This window comes from Microcaecilia unicolor, chromosome 13 (genome assembly GCF_901765095.1).
Source record: "Microcaecilia unicolor chromosome 13, aMicUni1.1, whole genome shotgun sequence".
Lineage (NCBI taxonomy): Eukaryota > Metazoa > Chordata > Amphibia > Gymnophiona > Siphonopidae > Microcaecilia > Microcaecilia unicolor.
The window spans coordinates 65,644,289-65,667,284 of NC_044043.1; the positions used below are offsets into that span (position 1 = coordinate 65,644,289).

General features: G+C 43.0%; 1 protein-coding gene across 1 annotated transcript in view; it reads right to left on the reverse strand.

The window, feature by feature from the left end:
- Positions 1 to 22,996, reverse strand: part of LOC115482563 (6-phosphogluconate dehydrogenase, decarboxylating) — a 419,310-nt gene that overhangs the window by 64,239 nt on the left and 332,075 nt on the right. Inside the window, exons 13-23 of the mRNA XM_030222454.1 lie at positions 19,887 to 20,005; positions 19,646 to 19,731; positions 18,743 to 18,872; positions 18,456 to 18,618; positions 17,631 to 17,721; positions 17,420 to 17,535; positions 17,134 to 17,189; positions 15,694 to 15,802; positions 15,428 to 15,494; positions 5,954 to 6,038; positions 5,380 to 5,485 (exon numbers count right to left, since the gene is read on the reverse strand). Coding sequence (XP_030078314.1) covers positions 5,380 to 5,485; positions 5,954 to 6,038; positions 15,428 to 15,494; positions 15,694 to 15,802; positions 17,134 to 17,189; positions 17,420 to 17,535; positions 17,631 to 17,721; positions 18,456 to 18,618; positions 18,743 to 18,872; positions 19,646 to 19,731; positions 19,887 to 20,005 — 1,128 coding nt within the window. The remainder of the gene's footprint in view (positions 1 to 5,379; positions 5,486 to 5,953; positions 6,039 to 15,427; positions 15,495 to 15,693; positions 15,803 to 17,133; positions 17,190 to 17,419; positions 17,536 to 17,630; positions 17,722 to 18,455; positions 18,619 to 18,742; positions 18,873 to 19,645; positions 19,732 to 19,886; positions 20,006 to 22,996) is intronic.

Genomic DNA, 22,996 nt, shown 5'->3' on the forward strand with positions numbered 1-22,996 from the left:
GGATAGATGGACCCTCTTTCTGCTTCCAATTCGCAGCAATGATTGTTTTTGCCGCTGCCAGACCCATCCTCTTAATTCTACATTGCCATTTCTTTCCTTTTCCATTCCCCCATCCCAATAAGCACCATTTAGGGTCACACGGAAATAACACTCCCAAGGCCTTGGTAAGTAAATTGACTACCTCGCCCCAAAATTTCTGCAATGGCTCACACTCCCACCATATATGGTAGATGTGCCGATTGTCTGTTCACATCTCCAGCATTTATCAGAGGCTTCCAGATACATAGCTTTTAACCTGTAAATACATTTCTTCTATCTCTAAAGGTTATGCAACAGAAAGCAGAGTTCTGCTACAAATATAGAGCAATTATATACCTATAGCCCCCAGTTACAGTACACGAGTAGATTCTGTGGAAAAAGTTGGACAATTCTGTGGCAAATATCTGAAATTCCATGCCAATTATGTGGCATATTTGCATACATATATTAATGTAACTTTTAGTTTCCTTTATAAAAATAATCTTATGACTTTTGTGTGTCCAGTTTATTTAGTCTTTATTTTGGTGGAAAAAGGATTGCAACTAAATAGATATGAATGGGATGGAGTGTAAATTTAAGGGGCTTTGACGTTAGCTTCAGAACTTTTAGTACACGAAAAGTGCTTGGCAGACTGCTACGGTCTGTGCCCTGAGAATGGCAAGGACAAATCAAACTCGGGTATACATATAAAGTATTTACTATGCTACTATGTAAAAAGGGAAGGGGGGATAAAGAATAGAAGGAAAGGATGGTATCTGCACAATGAACAGAGAAAGGGGATGTCAGAAAGGGTATGGAGAATGGATTTCCAGTGGTAGGGATAAAGGGAAAGGAGGATAAGTGGAATGATGAAGAAAGGAGGGATGATCCCTTCTGATCCCATCAATTACACTCTCCCCCACATACTCCTCAGATGCTCCACTTACCCATGCTCTGCCAAGCCCCTTACTTAAGCTCTTACCCTTACCCCCTTTCTCATCCCTCCATTCTCTTATGCATTTGCTTCTTTCCCCTCTTTCAATCATCCTCCCATCCAGTTTGGCTGCACTCTTGGAATGCATCCTCTTCTACCCAGAGTCAGTGTTATACTTTGAACTGCATGGAATATACAGAGAAGCAGTTCAAAGCATGATACCCCGAGTTTGACATTGCCTGTGTCACTGTCCTCTTCAGATGATGGATCATCTTGGAAAGGGTAGGGCCTGAGGGAAAAAAGCTAGGTGGCCCATCAATGCCACAAACTCTCCCATTACTCAAGATTCTCCAGGCCTCAGAATCCCACAACGATTCCACATAGATTAAACAGTTCTGTGGTAAGGCCTGGATTTTGTGGCTCTCCCTAAAACACTGCAAGAGACCAGGGTTCTTAGTTATACTCCTGAGTGTGCAGTACAACAGAGATCCCATAGACTGAGCAGAGATAGAGAGTGCTGCAAAGGTTCCCTACCCCTGCTTGAACCATAAATTTGCACAAAACTCTGTCACTGACCCTGAACAAAGTGTGGACCAGTCACTAGTAATGGTGACAGTAATACCATCGGCCCTTCAAGACAAGACATCTCAGAAAGAGTCTCTTTGTTTTTCAATTAATCCCATGAAAAATGTTAACAGACCTGAGAAGCAGTAAAAGATCTGATAGCTTATGAGAAGGAACTATCTTAATGTAAAGCAAGTCCCTGAGCCTTAGAAAGTGAGGACAGACCTAGAGTGCAGGCTGAAAACCAGAACAGAGGGGATTTGTGACAGACAGCTAAGTTCTAAGAGTCAGTGAAATGAGACTGTGTACAGAAAGAGCAGCAAACAGAAAATACTTAGATATGTCCTTATCAAGAAAAAAAGCAGAAAAACAAAGAAAAGCTAACATTACCATACAGAACACAAGACTGTGTAAAAAATAAATCAAGTCAAAGCTAAGGAGGCCGAGCATAAGGCCAAGAGATAAGAAACCCCTGAAAACTCAAGGCCAAAAAGGGAGAGATCAAGCCAAGAACACCAGGCCAAAAGAAGCTCTTCTATGCCCCCACTAGAGAACTCAATCTACTCCCTACTCCTCCCAACAACCTTGCTTCCTAACTTCCCTTGTTCACCCTGCACCCCTTGACAGCTTTAGGCTAGTCTGTTGTGCTACAGAACAGTAGTTTTCAACCTAGTCCTTAGGGACCATCTGACCAATCAGGTTTTCAGGATATCCACAATGAATAGGCATGAGATAGATCTGCATGCACTGCCTTCTTGATATGCCTATTCATTGTGGATATTCTGAAAACCAGACTGGCCAGATGGTCCTTGAGGACTGGATTGAAAACCACTGCTAAAGAATTTACTTGAATGCTGTCACAAGGAAAAATTAGGCCTTACCTGATAAATTTTCTATCCATTAGTCCTTCACTATTCCAGAACCTGAGGGATAGTTGTGCCCATCAACCAGCAGGTGGAGATAGAGAACTGAAAACTGATATGAGACATCTCTCTCTTGGCATCCAGTTCAGTTCCTCAGTATTTACATAGACAAGCAGTAAGGAGAAACTCAGAATAAACACAACTTTAAACAACTCGCTAGACTAACACTAATCAGATGAGCAAACATGTGTGTACCTCTCTCATCTCTGGACAACTTGTAGAGAACCAGAGATATGTAGGAAGCAACATGCAAGGTGATAGTCATTATTTTACCCATTACTTCACACCAAATAAACATCTCAGAAACTCCTGAAGACATCTTCCCACCGGAGGAAGAGGAGCAGACCAGCCTCGCATCATTGCAAAGCTTGGGAAACATTGGGCACTCTAGCTGACTGAGAAGACTTCCTATCTGTACAAAAGGAAGACTGGCATGATTAAAAGCGGGACTTCTGACCATATTGCAGATGACCAGGCCGGTACCATCTGCTGTCTTGCAATTGAGAGTCCCACGAAGGACGACTAAAGGCTTTTGGCTTATCCTCTGGCAACCGCTGTGGCTTGGTAAAAGGATTGGGGGAAACTATGCTATTTATGTCATGTTACGGGTTACAGTCTGCAATATGTCTTTGGCTGTCATGGCACGTCAGCAACTATGGTTGCGGCATTGGGCAGCGGATGCAGCGTCTAAGTCACATTTAGTTAAACTGCCTTTTCAGGACAAGTGGCTATTTGGAGAAGATCTTGGTAAAAGGATTGGGGGAAACTAATATCTTCTCTAAATAGGCACTTGCCCTGAAAAGGCACTTTAACTAAATGTGACTTAGACGATGCATCCGCTGCCCAATGCCGCAACCATAGTTGCTGACGTGCCATGACAACCAAAGACAAATTGCAGGCTGTAACCCGTAACATGACATAAATAGCATCCATCAAGCAGGCCAACTCCACTTCCAGCTGGACATTATGGTGCCCATCTTGTGTTGACAACAGCTGATGCCACGTCAGGAATGCTCGTGCCAAGAACAAGCTGCACACTGTCGCTTGAAGACCCAAACAGACCACTTCAAAGGCTTGTTTCAGTGAGCCTTCTAGCTTCCTATCCTGTAGGTCTTTTAGGGCAATGCCCCCTTCCACCAGCAAGGTTGTCTTCTTAGTCACCACTGTAGCCAGAGAGTTCACCCTGGGAAGCTGCAATTTAGTTTTCTCCTCCAGATCTAACGGGTATAGGCCCCACGTCCGGTGATACCCATTCTGCTGTAATCTGGTCCTGAATGTCTGAATGAATCAGGAAGGCTTTAGAAGGGGACCTCTAAGCCCCCTCCATGACTGACGAAGATAGAACTCCTGATGCCAAAGCAGAAGGCTCCTCAATGGAAAGCACTGCCAGTGCCTCAAAAATAAGAGTACTGAGCTCCTCTTTATAAAACAAGCTCAATACTTTCAGATCATCTCCTTCCTCAGGAGGGAGCTCTTCCTCCTCTAACAGCTTCTTCAACAATGGTTCCTCTGAATAGACCAACACCACATCAGATAAGGAGGGAGAAGCAGAGATAGACTGAGGTCTAAACAAGATCTCTGAGGAGCCAGAAGGGCAGCAGGGCAAGAAACTGAAGCACCCTACAACAACTCTGACTGTCCTTGCATTAGTAAATAGGTCTGGTGTAAGAGCAATATAAACTCTGGAGAAAACAAAAGATCCCAATGCAGCTGAATGCTCTTTTGGGCCCCGAGGTTTTAAAATGGCAGCTTTGCTCTGTGCGTGATCATACAGAGGCTGCTCCTCACTGATAGTCAGCCCCGACAAATTGACACCCATTCCCATGCTCTCCTACATCGAACTGCACATCAGTCCTGCTGGAGAGCCTGCAGACACCGGCATCAGATGATGCGCCAAATCTGAAGAAGTGCTGACGCCATTAACTCTGCGTACCATGGGATTCCTGGCTTGCACGCATTACAATGCTCCAACACCGGTCAATAGATCCAACAGCGGGAACACCGCTTAACTGCTTCTGCGGGAATCGTCATTCACCCCGACTGTCACAAGTGCAGCACATGTCCCAAGCAGTGAGCCAGGATCTCTCCTCAGCACCAAGTAGAACCTGCAGCCCTCCCAGCAGTTCTCAGTCAAACTTTAGTTGGATTACCACTGCCAGCTGCTCCCCCCAAGTTCACAGTATCGACAAGTATCACCCCAGATGAGAAAGGATCAGGACTGATACTCTGTCCCACGCTCTCCAGCAAACATCTTTCCTTCTCCTTTCTTTTTCTTTTAAGGTTGTTGTGCTGGAAAAGGACAGCTCCATAGAAAACACGGGAGAGGTGAAGGGAGGAAAGAAGAAAATTCACGGGGCACCAAAGACAGGGATCTGAAGACCTTCAGATATGTTGCTGCAGACTCAAGACACATGCAAAGCTCATCTGGGGACCAAGAGCAAAGCACTCAAAACCAGCTGGAGATAGTAAATACTGAGAAGTTGGACTGGATGCCAAAAGAGATATGTCTCAGCTCAGTTTTCAGTTCTTTATCTCCACCTGATGGTTGATGAACATAACTATCCCACAAACAGTGGGATGCTACATAATAGAATCTGTTTTCTCTGAACCTGAGGCGCTGGATTAAGCCCAGCAAAGATCAGAGACTAACAGAAAAGGGCATGTGTACTATATTCAAGTATGTGCCAGGACCATGCCCCAGTTCCAAGACCATATGAATGGGGATGGAGGCTAGAAAATGTGTGTCAGATCTGCTGTTCCTGGTCTGCAATGCTGATTTAAGATTAATTAATTTCCACTTAACTTATATTTTTTATTGTTTGCTGCTGGTGTAGGTTGACATCATCTGGTCTTACGAGCAAAGAGTTTTAGCCTCATCCTTCTCTATGTAAAGTTATAGATATTGCACTTCAAAGTGACAGGCAGGCAATCCCTACTCACCTGCTGGAGCTGAGAGAAGACTTGAGGTATTTCGCAGAGATGATATTAAGAGACAGAACAGCATCCACAGCGGAATCGGCCACTTCAGCTTTATTCCTGATTCGTCCTTAAGGGATGGAGTATTGCACATCAGAACAATCGCAGAGAAGGAAAAAAACAAACAAACCAGGAATGCTGTGCTGGGTGTACTGCAGAGATAGTGAACTCAGAGCCCAGGAGAAAAAAGAAGGAAGAAATCTACTACTATAGCTGTAGTACTGACTAGCCAACTAGTGGCATGGAGGGAGCACCTCAGAGGAGGAAAACTTCCAGCCCCGGGGTCAAGCAAAGGGATCCAAGCTGCCCCAGCATTACTATGGACAGCAGACACAGCTGAAGGCACTAGAGGCAAAAAAAAAAAAAATACACATGCAACACACAACATGGTCAACCAAAAGAAAATGAGCCCTTAAACCCAGAAGGGTTAGAATGTAAAACAGCAGTTTGCTGGGACTACATGTGCAGAGACTTGCATACCCCAACAGAATTAACCACTTCCACACATCCTTGCACATATTGGGCCTTGTATACTTACCAACAACCAGCTCCCGCACATCCTTCCAGTGCAGTTCACTACCACGCTCATGGATGATGGTAACTGTGAGTCTGCGCTGAATTCCCTGCAGCATTTCACAAGTCAGTCAGCAAGAGATAAGCAATAACATATGAAAACAAACCACATCATCTCATGCAGTGATGGTCTCTAGTATGGCAGCTTTTCAAAAAATTGTAAAGAGCTCTCTAAAAATAGTGGCCTAATGTGCAGCAGTAGGCAAAAGGGCTAATAAATGTTAGCTATTAAACAAAACAGAAAAAGTCATTATACAAATAAAGTGAAGCTGCACACCTGTAAGGTGTTCTCTGTGGACAACAGAATCCAACAGGCACACATATGGGTGATGTCACCACCTCAGGGAGCTAAGCCTATCCCATGTCTCAGAGCTCACAAACCTCTGGAAAAGGCTTCTGAGTATTTGCCACAGTTTCCACCCTGCAACTCCTCTCAGACAGTGACAGTTCATCCAGCAAGAGTACTTGAACCTCGGGATGGGCAGATGGGACTGTGTGACTGTTTGATCCTACTTCCCAAAGAGAAGGAGAAATTAGGGCTTGATAATATTCATTCCATTAGTACTTCCCAAAATTCCAGAACCTATGGGATAGTTGTAACCATCAACCAGCAGGTGGAGATAACCATCAACCAACAGGTGGAGATAGAAAACTAAAAAATTAGCTCAGATATCTCCTCTCTTGGCATCCAGTCCAGTTCCTCAGTATTTACATAGACAAGCAGTAAGGAGAAACTCAGAATAAACACAACAACCTTAAACAACTTGCTAGACTAACACTAACCAGAAGAGCAAAGGTGTGGAACTCTCTCATCTCTGAACAATTTGTAGAGAACAAGAGATACGCAGGAAGCACCATGCAAGGTGACAGTCATTATTTTACCCATACTCCACACCAAATAAACATCTCAGAAACCTTGGGCGGGCCACTGAAATAGTGGGAAGGACTAATGGAAAGAAAATGATCAGGAAAGACCTAATTTCCCCTTGCATTACATAGCTTCCCACTATTCCAGAACCTGTGAGATGTTTAAAAACAATCACTAGAGTTGGTGGGATCCTGTCGTCACATCCCTGAGAACTGAAGCCCCAAAACTGGCTTCCGAGTGCCCTCCCCCAACATCCACCTTGTAGTGATTGGCAAAGGTATGCAGCGTCGACCACTTTGCAACCCTGCAAATATCTGCTAGACACAGTAAGGTAGTCTCCTCTGAGGATGTCGCTGTACACCTCGTAGAATGAGCCTGCAAGGTCTGAGGAGCCTGCTTCCCTGCAAACAAGTTAACGCGATAGTCTCATTCAGCCATCTAACAAATGTGGGCTTGGAAGCCATGAGGCCAAGCTTCTGCTTACCAAAAAGCACAAACATTCGTCCGATTTGCGAAACTCATGATTTCCAGATATCTAATGAGGACTCTAAGTACAAAAAATATCACCACCTGGATGAGGTAACTTCCGGGATGGGAAGGGTGTTGCAGCTTGGAAACAGCTGCATTTGCGGCAGTTTAGTGCGACTGGTAGGACAGCAGGCACCGAGTAGAGACCCTGAAAAACACAGGAAAGGCAGCAGTTTCAAGGGTCAACTACAGAGAAGTCTCCTGTAGTTCACCTGGATATTGTTTGATGCTTGTGGTCTTCCTTTCATACGCCGAATCCAGAGTGGAACTATAATTTAGTCCTTCAGGTTCTTTAGAAACCTCCTTTTGAGCCAATCCGGAAGGCCTCCTTGAAAGATCTTAAGTGAAAGCGTTCTTTGTGGCTGTTGCTTCGGCACGTAGGGTTTCACAGCTTTGGGCTTTCTTGTCGGGATCCCTTTCTTCGCATTTTGGAGATGGGATCTCCCTGCACATGGGTCCTTCCTTCCAAAAATAATATTGGCATTTCATCTCAACAAGTCTGTGGAGCTGGTGCTTCTCAGACTTGTTGAGATGAAATGCCAATATTATTTTTGCACTAAACTGCCGCAAATGCAGCTGTTTCCAAGCTGCAACACCCTTCCCATCCCGGAAGTTACCTCATCCAGGTGGTGATATTTTTTGACAAGCCTTAGTGGCGCATGCACCGTATGTGCACAAAGAAGTGCAAAAAAGGAGTTTGCTCCTTTGTACGCCCCTACAAATGGCTATGACCTCCTGCATCTTTCGTCTATCCAGTGCGGTTACCCTTTTTTTTTTCTGTAATTTTGCAATGTGTTTTTCGAACACTATCCCAGTGTTCTGGGGATATAGACCTTCCTTTCCGCGCCCTAGATCTCTAGATCTTCTAGATCTCTCCTCTCCCATCGGCTGACTGTCTGGCCTCTTCCCTTGGTCTCCATAACACTCACTCTCTGTGGAATAAGTATTTTCTCATTCATGATCTCGTTGTCTCCTACAAACTAGACTTACTGTGCCTTACGGAAACGTGGCTAACTGAGGCAGATGCTTCCTATATAAATCAAGTCACCCCACCTGGCTATTCTTACCATCTAGCTAACAGACATGCTCATCATGTCTGGGGCCTTGCAGTGATTCATTCTTCTGCCTTAGATGTCATTTGAGTTCATCTCCACCCCTACAATTTCTGTTACTCTATCATCCTTCCCCACCCACAGCCTCCTCCTTTCAACTACTACAAACCTTGCTTACTGATTTCTTTACTTCCCACTCTCATACATTGGTACTTGGAAACTTCAACATTCATGTTGATGATCCCACCTCTCATTTCAACCCTGAATTGCTCAAAAGTTTCTCTGATTTGAGCCTAACCCAGCATGTGGATCAACCTACTCATTGTAGGGGCCAAACTCTGGACCTGATTCTTTCTTCCCCAGATTCTACTCCTTCTCTCAGTCTGGTTTCTTTTCTCCCCCTACTATGGTCAGATCATTCCTTCATTTCCTTTAAATATGTTTTACAGCAGAATTCTGCTCGCTATGTCCACTCATTGCCCCTTTACAGGGACATTCGTAATTTCTCTTTTGGACCATTGTTCCTTTACTTTGCCATCTTTTACTATACTTTCCCTAGATGAGCAAGTGGATTCATGGAATTTTGAACAGCACTCAGTTTTTGATACTCTGGCATAATTTCCCATACCCCCAAGGCACCACAAAACCCTCAAGCAACTTGGTATACTGCAGAGTTACAGCAACAAAAATGACAGCTCCGCCAGGCAGAATGGAATTGGCAGCATAATCCTTCTATCCTCCTTTTCATTACCTATAAGTCTAGAGTGCATTCCTATAAAGTCTTGCTACTCTCACGGAAAAAGGACTACTACTCAGAACAAATTTCTAGAGCTCCCATGTCAGCAAAGCTCTATCAAATCCTTCGCTCGCTTACTACTTACAACACTACTCCAGACTCTTCTCACAATACTCCAGACGATCAGTCTCAAGCAAGATTCCTTGAAAATAAAGTTCAACAGCATCATGCATCTTTAGTAATGATTCCACTATCAGTGACAGCCCCTCAAGTCTTTACCACCATCTATAACTCAGACTAATGTCACATTGGCGTCTTCTACTCCTACAGTCAACTTAACATCTTTTAGTTCCCTATCTCAGCAAGAGCTTGGTAAGCTTCTTCAATCTATGAAGCCTACTACAGTGCCACATGATCCTCTTCCCTCCTGCCTAGTCGAGCGTTTTCTACTAGCATTTCTCCCCTATATTCACTCCATGGCTTCTCTTAGTCTTTCCATGGGCATAGTGCCAAATGGCTGGAAAATTGCTTATGTTCACCCTAAGATCAAAGACAGGGCACAGTCCCTCAATGACCAAGCCAACTACCGTCCAATTGCCAATCTCCTATTCCTGGCCAAACTTACAGAATCTATCGTATACCACCAAATTACGGAACATATTACTCAAAACCAGATCCTACATCCTCCCCAAACTGGCTTTTGTCCCCACCATAGTACAGAAACTACTATGCTTCGCATGGTAACTTACTCTTTCCTGCCTTGACAAGTTTCAATCGGTTTAGCAGATCACTCCTTACTGCTCTTCCAACTCCACCAGGCAGGGCTTCGTGATAATGCCTATGCCTGGTTAAACTCCTACCTAGCCCACCATTCCTACATAGTACAGACCTCTCACTCCCAATCGGCTCTTTTCTCTCTTGTCTCAGGTGTGCCGCAAGGTTCTATTTTATCCCCTTTAATCTTCAACATTTTCTTAGCACCCCTTCTGACTTTATTGCACTCTCTTGGGTTCACCACATTTGTCTACACCAACGACATCCAACTGTTAAATACTCTTGACCCTCTAAACCTACATGACATCTTAGACCTTAATTCAAAACTGACTCAGCTTACTAAATGGTTTCAGGAAAACAACTAGTCCTAAACCCCAAGAAATCTAAAATGCTCCTATTCCGTGGTTGTGGAAATGCTTTCCTTGCTTCGCCTATAATTCTTTCTGATATTCCAATCCCCACAGGCTTCTAAGGGTGCATATGTTTGGTGTAATCTTTGATGATGACCTAACTTTCCACCAGCAACTCTCTGCTGTTACTCATCGATCAGTCTACCACCTAAAACTGATCGGCTCTAGTCGATGCTTACTTCAACCCTCTGCCCTTACAGTTCTTATTCATTCCTTAGTTATTAGTCAACTTGACTATTGCAATTCCATGTACAAATTCCTTACAACTAAGGATCTCTACCATTTGCAACATTCAAAATACTGCTGTTAAATATATCGTGCTCAGAAATTTGATCACGTTACACCCCTCCCGATAATCTCCCACTGGTTGCCACTTCCACAATGCATTATCTATAAACTTTTGCTTCTAGTCTTCAAAATCAGATCTACTGGAGAGCCTGATTTCTTAGCATGTTTCCTATCCCCATATGTCCCTACATGCACCCTTCACTCATTGACCCAGCAACGTCTGGTTGTTCCTACAGTACACAAAATTGCTCACGCTAAAATTAGGAGTTATATTTTTTCAGTTCAGGGCACTGAGCTCTGGAACCAGCTTCCAGACCATCTAAGAACTCAATCTTCCCTAGACCACTTTAAAGCCAACCTGAAAACCTACCTGTTTCAGGCGACATTCCGTTGACCCCTTCGCTTGCATTTTTGGACCCTGGGAGATTCCCTACCAAGTGTGTATTCCTATCCCCCCCTTTCCTATCATGATATTGTAGTTCTTCCCTCCTACCCCTTCTAACCTCTCTGTCCCTTTTTCCTTTCTCCTCCTATTCTATGCTCACTTTGTAGTCTGTAAGCCAACCAAGTCGGTATTACAGATGGGCAGGGTAGCAAGCTTTAAACAAACTTGAAACAGGCCAAAGCCACAACCTCAGCTTTAACAGAACTCAACACCAATCCCTTCTGAAGGCCTGCCTGGAGAAACGCTAGGATGTGCGTGATCTGAGCAGAGAAGGGAGGAAGTCCGCGCTTAGAACACCAGCCCTTGAACGTCCTTCACACCTTCGCATATGCCATGGATGTAGAGCATTTCTGAGCCCGAAGCAAGGTAGCAACGACCGAATCAGAATAACCTTTTTGTCTCAACACAGTCATTTTAATGGCTAGGCAGTAAGACCAAAGGGACACAGATCCTCCAAGAGTACCAGACCATGACCTTCACGGCCAATCCGGGGCTATAAGAATTATTCGACTTTGGTGCAATGCAATCCTTTTCAACATACAGCCTAACATGGGCCAAGAAGGGAAGACATACAGTAGATGTGTCTCCGGCCAAGGTTGCAGAACAGCAGAAGCATCTAATGGCTAAAGAACTTGGATACTTTGGCACTACTTTTCATTGCCATCAAGTCCAGGAATGGAGAACCCCATTGGTCCACTATCAGCTGAGACCCCTGGCTGGATAGTTTCCATTCTCCTGGGTCCAAGGAGTGCCTTTGAGAAAGTTCAGCTCTACATTCAAGGTCCCAGAGATGTGAGCTGCCGACAAGCAGAGAAGATTTTTCTCAGTCCAACTCATGAGGTAGGCTACCTCTACTGCCATCAGATGGCTTAAGGTCCAGAATTGCTTGTTGATATAAGCCACCTTCATCACATTGTCAAAGAAAACTTGGACTGGGGCCCCCGCCAGAAAGGGAATGAAGTGTAAGGCATTCTGCACTGTCCTGAGCGCTAAGTGATTTATTGACCACTGAGACTCCTGTTCAATCCAGGTGCCCTGTGCCAGATGGACCTTGTAATGAGATCCCCAACACGACTTGCTGGTGTCCGTTGTCACCACCTCCCATTGTGTTATTGGAAAGAGAGCTCTGTCAGTCAAATTCCTGAGTGACAACCACCACTGCATACTCCATCTGGCAAACAGCATCCAAGATGAAGGTCGTACTTCTGTGACAATGGAGACCAGCGGCTGAGAAGAGACTCATGTAATGGCTGAATATGAGTCCTTGCCTATCCATCGCCACTATTATTGACCCCAGAACTTGAACATAATCCCAAACCCCGGGCCTGCCTTGATTGAAGAGAAAAATCTGTTGAACCAACTTCGACCTCCTGCATTCCATGAGGAAGATCCTCTCCCTTGCTGTGTCAAATAGAAATCCCAGATACTCCAGTGTCTGCGATGGAGTTAGTCTGCTCTTCTCAAAATTTATCACCCAACACAATGACTGCAGAAGACGGACAACTTTGTCTGTCACCAATTCACTGTCCATATAGGACGATGGACAAATGAGCCAGTCATCAATATACAGATGAACTCTGATTCCCTGGCGCTAAAGGAAGGCCGCCACCGCTATCATAACCTTCGCAAATATTCCTGGAGCCATAGCAGGCCTGACGGGCAAAGCCCTGAACTGGAAGTGACCACCTAGCACTGCAAAACATAGAAACCTCTGAAGCAGTAGCCATATGGATAAATGCAAGTAAGCCGTTTGATTTCTCTGAACTGAACCGAGGCTATGACTGTTCCTAGTGTTTCCATGCGAAAGCGAGAACTCAGAGGTAGCAGTTTAGTCCACTGAGATCTAAAACCAGATGAAAAGTGCCTTCCTTCTTTGGGAGAATGAAGTAGACGGAGTATCTGCCTTGTCCCTGTTTGGCCTGGGGAACTGACACAATGGTACAGAGCGCCAGCAAGCAATCTACAGTGGCCTGAACCTCAATCGCTTTGGTTCCCCTTCGACAAGGAGACTTCAAGAAGAGAGGAGTGACTGGGCGGGAGAACTCCACTTGTAAACTTCTGTAAAAATATCCAGAATCCACTGGTCTGAAACTGCAGAGTCATGCATTTGGGGTGTAGAAACCCAAAAGAGATATCAAATAGGAGGGGAGAGATTAGTAAGCTCGATTCAGGAGAGAGACCTTGGGGTGTTGGTGTCGTCGAATATGAAGGTGAAGAAACAATGTGACAAGGCGACGGCTGTGGCCAGAAGGATGCTAGGCTGCATAGAGGGGTATAACCACCAGGTGTTGAAGCCCCTCTATAAGTTGTTGGTGAGGCCCCACTTGGAGTATTGTGTTCAGTTTTGGAGGCCATATCTTGCTAAAGATGTAAAAAGACTGGAAGGGGTGCAAAGAAAAGCTACAAAAATGGTATGGGATTCGCGTTTCAAACCGTACGAGGAGAGACTTGCCAACTGAACATGTATACCTTGGAGGAAAGGAGAAACAGGGGTGACATAATACAGACGTTCAAATATCTGAAAGGTATTAATCCGCAAACGAACCTTTTCCGGAGACGGGAAGGTGGTAGAACTAGAGGACATGAATTGAGGTTGAAGGGGGTAGACTCAGGAGTAATGTCAGGAAGAATTTTTTCAAGGAGAGGGTGGTAGATACGTGGAATGTCCTCCCACTGGAGGTGATGGAGATGAAAACGGTAATGGAATTCAAACATGAGTGGGATAAACACAAAGGAATCCTGTTTAAAACGAATGGATCTATGGAATCTTAGCGGAGATTGGGTGGCGACGCCGGTATTTGGAGAATAAAACTGGTGCAGGGCAAACTTCTACAGAATGTGCCCTGATTGTGACTGAATAGATATGGAGGGGCTGGAGTGTAAATTTTAAGGGGCTTCGACATTAGCTTCAGAACATTTAGTACAGGAAAAGTGCTGGGCAGACTTTTACGGTCTGTGCCCTGAGAAAGGCAGGGACAAATCAAACTCGGGTATACATATAAAGTATTATATACCATGTAAAATGAGTTTATCTTGTTGGGCAGATTGGATGGACCGTTCTGGTCTTTATCTGCCATCATTTACTATGTTACTATGATCTGGATTTTGTGATTTTGGCCCACACCTCCCAAAACACTGGAGGAAGGAGAAGAGTGGACCAGCCTCACATCACTGCAAAGCTTGGGAGGCATTGGGCAGTCTAGCTGACAGAGGTCTTCCTGTCAGCATAAAAGGAATATTGGTGTGCCTGAAAGTGGGACTTCTGACCACACTGTTGATGACCAGGCCAGTACCATCTGCTGTCTCGAATTTGAGATCAAGAGCCTCCTGAAGACAGACGACTAGAGGCTTTCAGCTGATACTCCGGCAACTGCTGTGGCTGTTTCCCCCAGTTCTTTCACCAAGTTACTGAGATCTTCTCCAAATAGCCATTTGTCCCAAAATGGCAGTTTAACTAGATGTGACTGATGTTGCATCCGCTGCCCAATGCCACAACCAGAATTGCCAACATGCCGTGACAGTCAAAGACGTACTGCGGGCCATAACCTGTAACATGTCATAAATAGCATCCACCAAGTAGGCCAATCCCGCTTCCAGCAGGGTTTTATGGTACTTGTCTTGTGTTGCAGACTGCACTGCCTCTCTCTGTATTTTTTTGAAGTGTCTTGGATATTAATGGAATTGAAAAATAAACATGGTATGGAAAATGAATTTTCTGATAGGAAATTGGGGCTCAGACAATGGACCAAATGCATGACATTCTTGTTGTTCTCGGTTGCAAATAGATCTGAGGTTGACCTCATTATATATATGTATTTTTAATTTGTATTTAGACTCCTGATGAAGGCCTGATTGGCCGAAACATGGCCCATGTTGAGATATGCCCTGTTTGAATAAAGAACTTCTTAGCACCATTGGCACTGTATAGTTTCTGTCATCTTAGCTGTGCTTTTGAAGCTCTGTTTGTGCTGTCTGCAAAGACTCGTTCTTCTGTTTCTGTGCCTACTAATAAGATTCAACAGTATGAAGATATGTGGACATATTTTCTGGATTGGGCCATCTCTTAATGGCCAGGAAAATAAAAAGCTTGGATTTATTCAGAGTACATATAGATGTTCTAAAAAGGATGGAATGGTTGAATAGCTGTTTTAAATGGGTGGGGAAGGAGGCAGCTCAGGGAAAGAAATTATTTGTAAATGACTTATGACATAAAGAACACAATTATATTATATTAAGACATTTATTACAGTGTAAAATACATTGCTTTTGTTGCTTCAAATAAAAGTTTGGTTAAAAAAAAAAAAAAGGTCAGTCCACAGCAGGCAAGTTTTTGCTTACTTGATGTAGCAGGAATGTGCCCTGGCAGGGGAGGCCTCCAGTGTGATCCACCACTGCTGGGATGTACCTAGAGCCAAGTCAGGAAACAAAGAATGCACAAGAAACCATATGATCAATCAGCCTAGGCTAGAAAGCAAAGGACAGAACAACAACAATATATGTTTGCATTTCTTGGGAAAGATTAATTAGGAATACAGTACTTATTTTCACGAAGCAGCAAAAAGGTGGGGGATAGGATGGGAATAAGAGAAAGAAGCAGGACTCACTCTCCAGTGGGCTCCAGTTCACTGATCTCGAACCACACCAGTAGATCATAGCGGCTAACACTGTGCCCCAGGCTGCTGTTATTCAAAGGGTTCAGTTTTGTGGCTGGGACTACAAACAGAAAAATAAAACATTACAACAGCTGAACAAGTGAAAATTTTGAGAGAAAGTGCAGTCTTCTCAGGACTGTGTCCTATACAGCCTAAAGGAAATCTCTTCTGTGCTTAAAATATAACTTCCCTCCCTCTCAAGCGTCTTCCAACATTTTAATTCTATAAACCACAAACAGGACAGAGCCCATGATATATCTATCCATCCATCCCATAACATCTGGCTAGGGCATCACATCAAGAATGACAGAACCCACAGCAGCATCTAGTTCTACCACAGAATGAATCTGGTTACTAACCATCTTGTTTGGAAACTCTCTTGCTCTGGCAGCTGGAAACTGGCAGAAATGGGAAAGGGGGTGGCTGTTCAGCACCATCCTGAAAAGTTGCCAAGGCAGAGGCAGCCAATATGCTGGCATGCTTTGAGAAGGCATCCAGCACTTGTGCACTAACATAACAAGACATGAGATATCTAACCAGTTCAATCTTTCTCTTATGGGCTAAGGAAAGGGGCCAAGAACATGGGTGCAGAAAAAAGGAGACAAAAACAAACATGATCAAGCAGGAAGGAAAAGAAAACAGAGCAGAAAAAAGAAAATAATGATAAAAGACATGCAAGATAAAATTAATCTCTACTCAAGACCTCAGGCATGAACTCGGAGCAATATCATCAGCAGAAATAAAAGATAAAAATGAAGCAGACATAGCAGCAGATACTGAAACAAGTACAAATCAAATACAACACCAGTGTTCTCTCTTGATTACAAGCTCAGGCTATCCTTGTCCTGACAAGGATAAAGACACAGCAGGGATTTCAATGAACATCTCTGCGACTCATCACTTTTGTGCTAAGCACACTTTGTATGAAACTCTTAAGTAGATGCTGGTCTCAGAAGTGGATCGGGGGTGGGGTGGGGTGGGGGGGGAGCAGGTACAGACACCAACTTCAGGTGCACTCTTCAAGGGATGAAGGAAAGTAAGTGAGCTATGCTGACCCAGCTGCACATCACTAGTGGAGGCAAAGCATAGACGAGGCAGTCTCAGGGACATACCATTGGGTGGGGAAGGAGAGGTAATAGCCAGAAGCTACTTTACGGTGCATGCTGCTCTGACATGTACAGTATGGTGGTGATGGGATACACCAATGCCACTCTCAGGTACATGCTGCAGGGGCAGGTGAGAAGCTCCTCTCATGTGTGCAGTGAAGGATGTGGAAACAGATGCTTATTCTCAAGGGTAAATGGGGGGGAGGAGGAGACAAGAATAAGAGAGTAAAAAGACCTCATCTTAGAGCACATACTAGGGGTACAGCACAGAGGATGATTATCTCACCTGGTTTGGAGAGAGGCATTGGAGGAGGAAAGAATCTGCGCAAAGGCTGTGGAGGGCTGCAGGAAAACAAAAACTTGGATTTATTCCTATGACTGCAGAAGATACTAATTCCAATCCTGTCTTTGGTCTATACTTCCTTAACACTTCTGCTTGGTCTGTAGATTTCATACATATTGCATACTGCTCATGGAACGTGTCCAACAACTCTGGATAGCCACTTTACACTACCCCCAGCCTTCCTGTTCAAAAAACAAGGCACCCCTTAGCCCCTGAATCCTTTTCCTACCTGAGGTCCTGTCCCTGCAGGTGCAGTGGATGATGCTGATAATGGCCAAACACCTCAAATACAATTGGTTTAGTCTTGATATACTCAGCAAAGGATTCAGTCACTTCCACAGTGATCTAAAACCAAGAAAATGAACCAGAGATACAGAATGTGAGATGCAGTATTAAACATATACACAGTTATAAAACTTACAGTTGAAAAAAAAACTCACATTCTGCACATGGTAGAATCCCAAAGGTGCTCCACGGCCATTGTTCTTCAGTGGTTCTGTGGAAAAAGCTTCATCGTGACGATGTAAAAAGCTGACATGGAAAATATATTTAAAAAAATCAGTGGTGAAGGTTGAGTTTATGGTATGTACACAATGTTTATGAATAACTATGCTTTATCTATGCAAGAATCCATAAGACCAAATAAGTACATACATTTTTATCAACACATAAGATTACAAACATATGAATCTGTATATGTGTACTAACCATAATCAGTCATGGATGTTCTCTTCACACTCATTAGATGCTCTCCCTGGATATCATATACTCTCGGTTCAATATTCAAACTCCATAGTTGGCATTTTATTTAAATAATAATCAAACGTCTGCAATACTGTCTACATATTACACAGAAGCACACATCTCAGAGAATGCAAAAAAATATATAGAGAGAAAACTCTTCACAGCACATCTCAGTTGGAAAGAAAATCCCTCAAAGAGCTCTAGGAACACAATCCTACAGAGCTAAATCATGTCACAAGCTCCAAGCTGAAAAAAACCTTATGGGGCATGGAGTTTCATCATTGGCAAAAAAAGCTTCCAAAAACCACCTCTGTGTTTGACCTTTGAAATAGTGCAAAACCCATCCTTTGAAGACAATGAAACAGAGACTGGTTTGCACTAGTGCACTTGTGTTAACAGATATCCATCAATAATCTCAAGCCCTCCTTCCCACTTCTACTCATTCTACACCATTCATGCACTATGCTCCCCAGTGAGCACAATATTTGCAGTCCAACCCTGCTTCCTTGACCAGTACTTACTTAAATTGGCAGAAGATATCTGCATACTCAGGCAGGATCCCACTAGCTTGCAGCACGGTGACACGAAAGGTGAACATACTACCCAACTTCAGGTGATCACCAATGTCTTCTGAAAATCCATCTACTAATATCTTGCCATCCAGTGACTTTCCAGACTTCGACTCTGTAATGACCAAGCCATGTTACACATACCCAAGGCTTATAGCCCTGCAGGTTAGGGTAATACACTAGTAAGTTTTTTAATTTGAAGAATACATATACACTGAAAATCTGTTGAAGCAACTCACCCATTTCTTTCATTATATTGATTTCATCCTGAGGAGTGATGACCTCAGAGCTCTGACCCTGCCCTTCCACAATCCGCAGCTCTTCCAGTGACAGGCCGGAACGAGTCATTGCAACTGTTGAGATGTTGCTCTAACAGGTAAGAAAAAGGCAAGACATGGCCATCATGTTAAAGAAACACAGAAAATGCAAACAGTTTTCTGCTCTCTAATGTCCTCAGCAGAGCAGGAAAGAGCACTATTAGTTACTACTTAACGATGAAGGGTCATGAAAGCAGCCTTCTTTTGGTCAAATAGTCACTAAGTGACCAATGATAGATCAGCTCTGGTTCGGTTTTACTTTGTTTGAGGGGGAGGCGGCATAGAAGGAGAAAGAATCCTGGTGGCTGTGTTTGGAAAATGTATACATCCAAATAATAAAATGCTCTCTGTAGATAGATACCAATTCTTACTAGTACAAGAGTTATGTCTTGTAAGAACTATAGTTCAAGTCTCCTAACATAGATCTGCATACTGAGTTAATAAACCAAACCGATCCTAAAATCACAGGATTTTGTACTTAATATGCTACAGTGATAGTAAGCCTGCTCTGAGAAGAACATTGCGCTTTGTTTAAAAACTGCTGGCACTGTGGGAATACAGGCATCTGTAGTTAACTTGTCTTAATGATTTTGAAGTTACTTCATACACAGGAAAGGGGGTTCAGCTAGTTAAAAAGATTGCCTGAATCCAAAAGTAACTTTCGCTCTATACATCAATTATTGAAAAACAGCAGTCATATAGCTGCAGTAATGTGAGATAAACTCATACTGGTTTGTTATCTGAACTTGGATCAGGGATTGTGCCGACTTGTATTTTCACATTCTTGCCTCTCCCTACCACTTCAGTCAAATTAAAGAATCCTACCTTATTGAAGTATTCATTATCAAAGGAAATTTTTGCAGTTCCTGATTGCCTAACACCAGATCCATAATCAGGAGCCTCTTCATCAGCTGTGGAGTGTGAAAGAGGAGGAACTGAGACATGGATGACAGACAGGGAGAATCTTCTCCTGACCTCTTGCATATGCACAAAGTAAAGTCAACTGTGCTGAGAGTCTAGAATTATGTGATTCTTAAGAGTAGTGGGGAAATGTAACTGTACTTACCAGCAATGGCCTGAACTGCTACACGCAGAAATCCTCGTACTTCTCCTTTCTCACTGACAACAGCAACTCTGTGCACCAGGGGCACTGGGTACAGCAGATTACTGAGATATACAAATGCTCTGCAAAGGGGGAAAGGGGAGAGAGACAAACCAGACCAGAATAAGGTACTAGGAATTCAAAAAGCAATAAGATACATATAATTCTGCAGCTTGCCATGCAATATGCAATGTTCTTTTAATATTGATGATCGATGACAATGATCCAAAACAACCAAAAGGAAAACATCATAGTGACAGAACCATATCCCACCCACTAACCATAAAAACCATTCCCACCTCCAGTTGCTCCTTTCATAATCAACTTCCTTTTCTCATATTCTACTAGCTCACTTGTCACCCAACCCCCAGCTCAAGATCAGTTCCTCCAACTTCCACCTGCCTGTAGTAACCATCCATCATCCAATAACTGAAAAAGGCTATGCCTGATTCTAGACTGCATCTGCTCTCATATCACATTGGGATCAGCTTGCCACAAACCCTCTGAGATCAGTTGCACATACCTTATTCCTCTTTACATATATTTTCATTCGGTCTAGCCACCTACTTTTATTTATCCCAGTGCCTTTGTCTTACCCATCTTGCCTGTCTATATGACTCAACTAAACATGCCCCCTCTTCTGCCTATTAAGTTATTTCATTTCTATTGTGCTGACATTGCTATTTACTACTATTCTATTTCTGTTATATGAATGTTCTACTGTACTGTTTTAATGTGCATTTTACTGATACTTATCATACTACTGTTATTACAATTTAGCTTGTCTATTTTTAATTCTCACTGTTTGAATTGTGTAGTATTTTATTATAGTTTTACTGTTACTATAGTGTAATCTGCCTACATCCTGCTACAGCTCTTGTACACTACCTTGGGTAAATCTCTTCATAAGGGTAGGTAAAATCTTTTTTTTTTATAAATTACTGTGTCACTTCGTATTGTAACCCATCCATTATCTTTGCTGAAATCAGAACAGGAATGGGAACAGCAAACCAAAAAAATCATAGTAAATAATAATATACAAAGGAAGCAAATAATAAAACACATCTTGGTACAAGGTCAGAAATATCAAAATAGCTGCAAATAAGGTATGGCAGAAAATCATGGAAGCACAAGGCATGGTCTGCAAATAGGAGGGATAAGAAAGGGCACATCTATATAAAGGGAACAGAAGAGAGCACTGTGGGAACAGATCCAAGAGGCTTGGGGGGGGGGGGGGGAAGAGAGAGACAGACAGAGAACACTAATAGAACAGAGCCAAAAGGAGAAAAAGTAGGTCAAAGAATAAACAGAGTTGAGGAAGAGAGGGTATCAAAGGTACAAAATCAGGGTGAGAAACAGGGAGGATGGCACCAAGGGGAGAAAAATGAAAAAATGAGAGCTACAATTTATTAGAAAAATTAATTTCAAAAAATGTTTAAATTGAATAGCAAAGTTATAGAATGCAAAATGAAGTAAAAATTAATTTTGACCTCAAAGCAGCGAGCTTCATGCCAGAAATATCACTCTGCATCTGAATCTGCCTCAAGGCACTGTCCATCTGCACAGAGCCAGCTTTAACTCCCCTTTCGCTCTAGCAGAAGTGAGTAAAATTGAAGAATGGGATCAGATATGGAAGAGTCATTGGTTTTCACCCCTTCTCAATTGCTAGAGATGGATCCCTGTATTTATGTAGAATACATGAAGTGAGCTGCACATGCGGTGAGACCGGGGAGGTAAAATAAAACTGAACATGAAACTCATATTTTAACTAACATAAAACAGCATGGGGGTGGTTTATATTTAATACTAAAGCACAAATTAAAACATAATCCCCTGTTCACTTCATAAGTACAAAACATCCAACAGCATACGTGCTGATCTAGTTGGAAAAATAACTTCCTAGCATAGCACTAGACGGCTAAAGGGACAAGCTCTGTCCTCCTCCATTTTTAAATTGAAGAGAATATTTTTCCTAGAAAAATGCAATTACACAAATGACAGAGAGGTTATGAAATCCCAAGAGCCAGAGCAGCTGCCACACCTTGTTAATTTCAAATGACCATCATGCATCAACTAAGGGAAAGTTAGATTACTGAAGTGTATAACACTAAAAAAAAGTACGGTGGGCAAAATAAATAGCCCATGTGGCTTTCTGTGTTGTCAGTTTTCATAGTTCTAGGTGAAGCCCTTCCAAAGTTGTCTTTAAGCAATAAACTTAATTCTCTTGCTTTGACAATGGCCACTACCTTGACTGTATTCCCAATGAGATACAGTTGCAGGGCATTAACTCCTACCCACCGATTCTGTACAGGTTCTCAATGTAAGCCAAACATTAAAAGAGACCACCCTCAGCCCATAACTCAGACCTTAGCTATAGGGCCAAGATGAGATCTAAGAACAGGTAGAAAACACAACAGATTGGTCTGTTTCTTCTGATCCTATGCTACACTATCACTAACTATAAGTATTGTTATTCTAGCCACACTGAAAATACTCTTCTGAGCAGTGAGAGGGAGGGAACTTTGTTTGAATTATAATTATTTATTATTGTAGTTCTGGACTTGCATAGTCCTTTTTGTTGTTGTTGTCGTTGTTAACCTGCTCTGAACCAAACATTTAGGGATAGAAGTGGACTATAAGTATCCATCATCATCACAAGATTCTACTAATAGCAAAGACAGATCTATGAACTGGACTGATGCTTGGCTTTCAAACTCTGGTCCTCAAGAAACCTCAACAGGCCTAGTTTTCAGCAAATGAATATGATTGTACCTTACTCAAACTCCTCTTACAATATCAACTGTGGAAGCACTGACCTGCTCCAGTAAGATGCACTGTGTACCAATGACAGTTCCTTTTAATAACTTAACTGTATTGCTGTCATTAAAGTACACAGGAATTATACAGAATATGACAGAAAAAGATTGTGTGCATTGTCTTCCCAAATCACATCCACGTATCACACCTGAATCCTACATGCACTGCTCCTGATTCCTTGCTTTCAGTATGCCATATATCCAAGAATATTCAAACAGGGACAAAACAAGATATTACTATATTAAATTCTGTTGAAT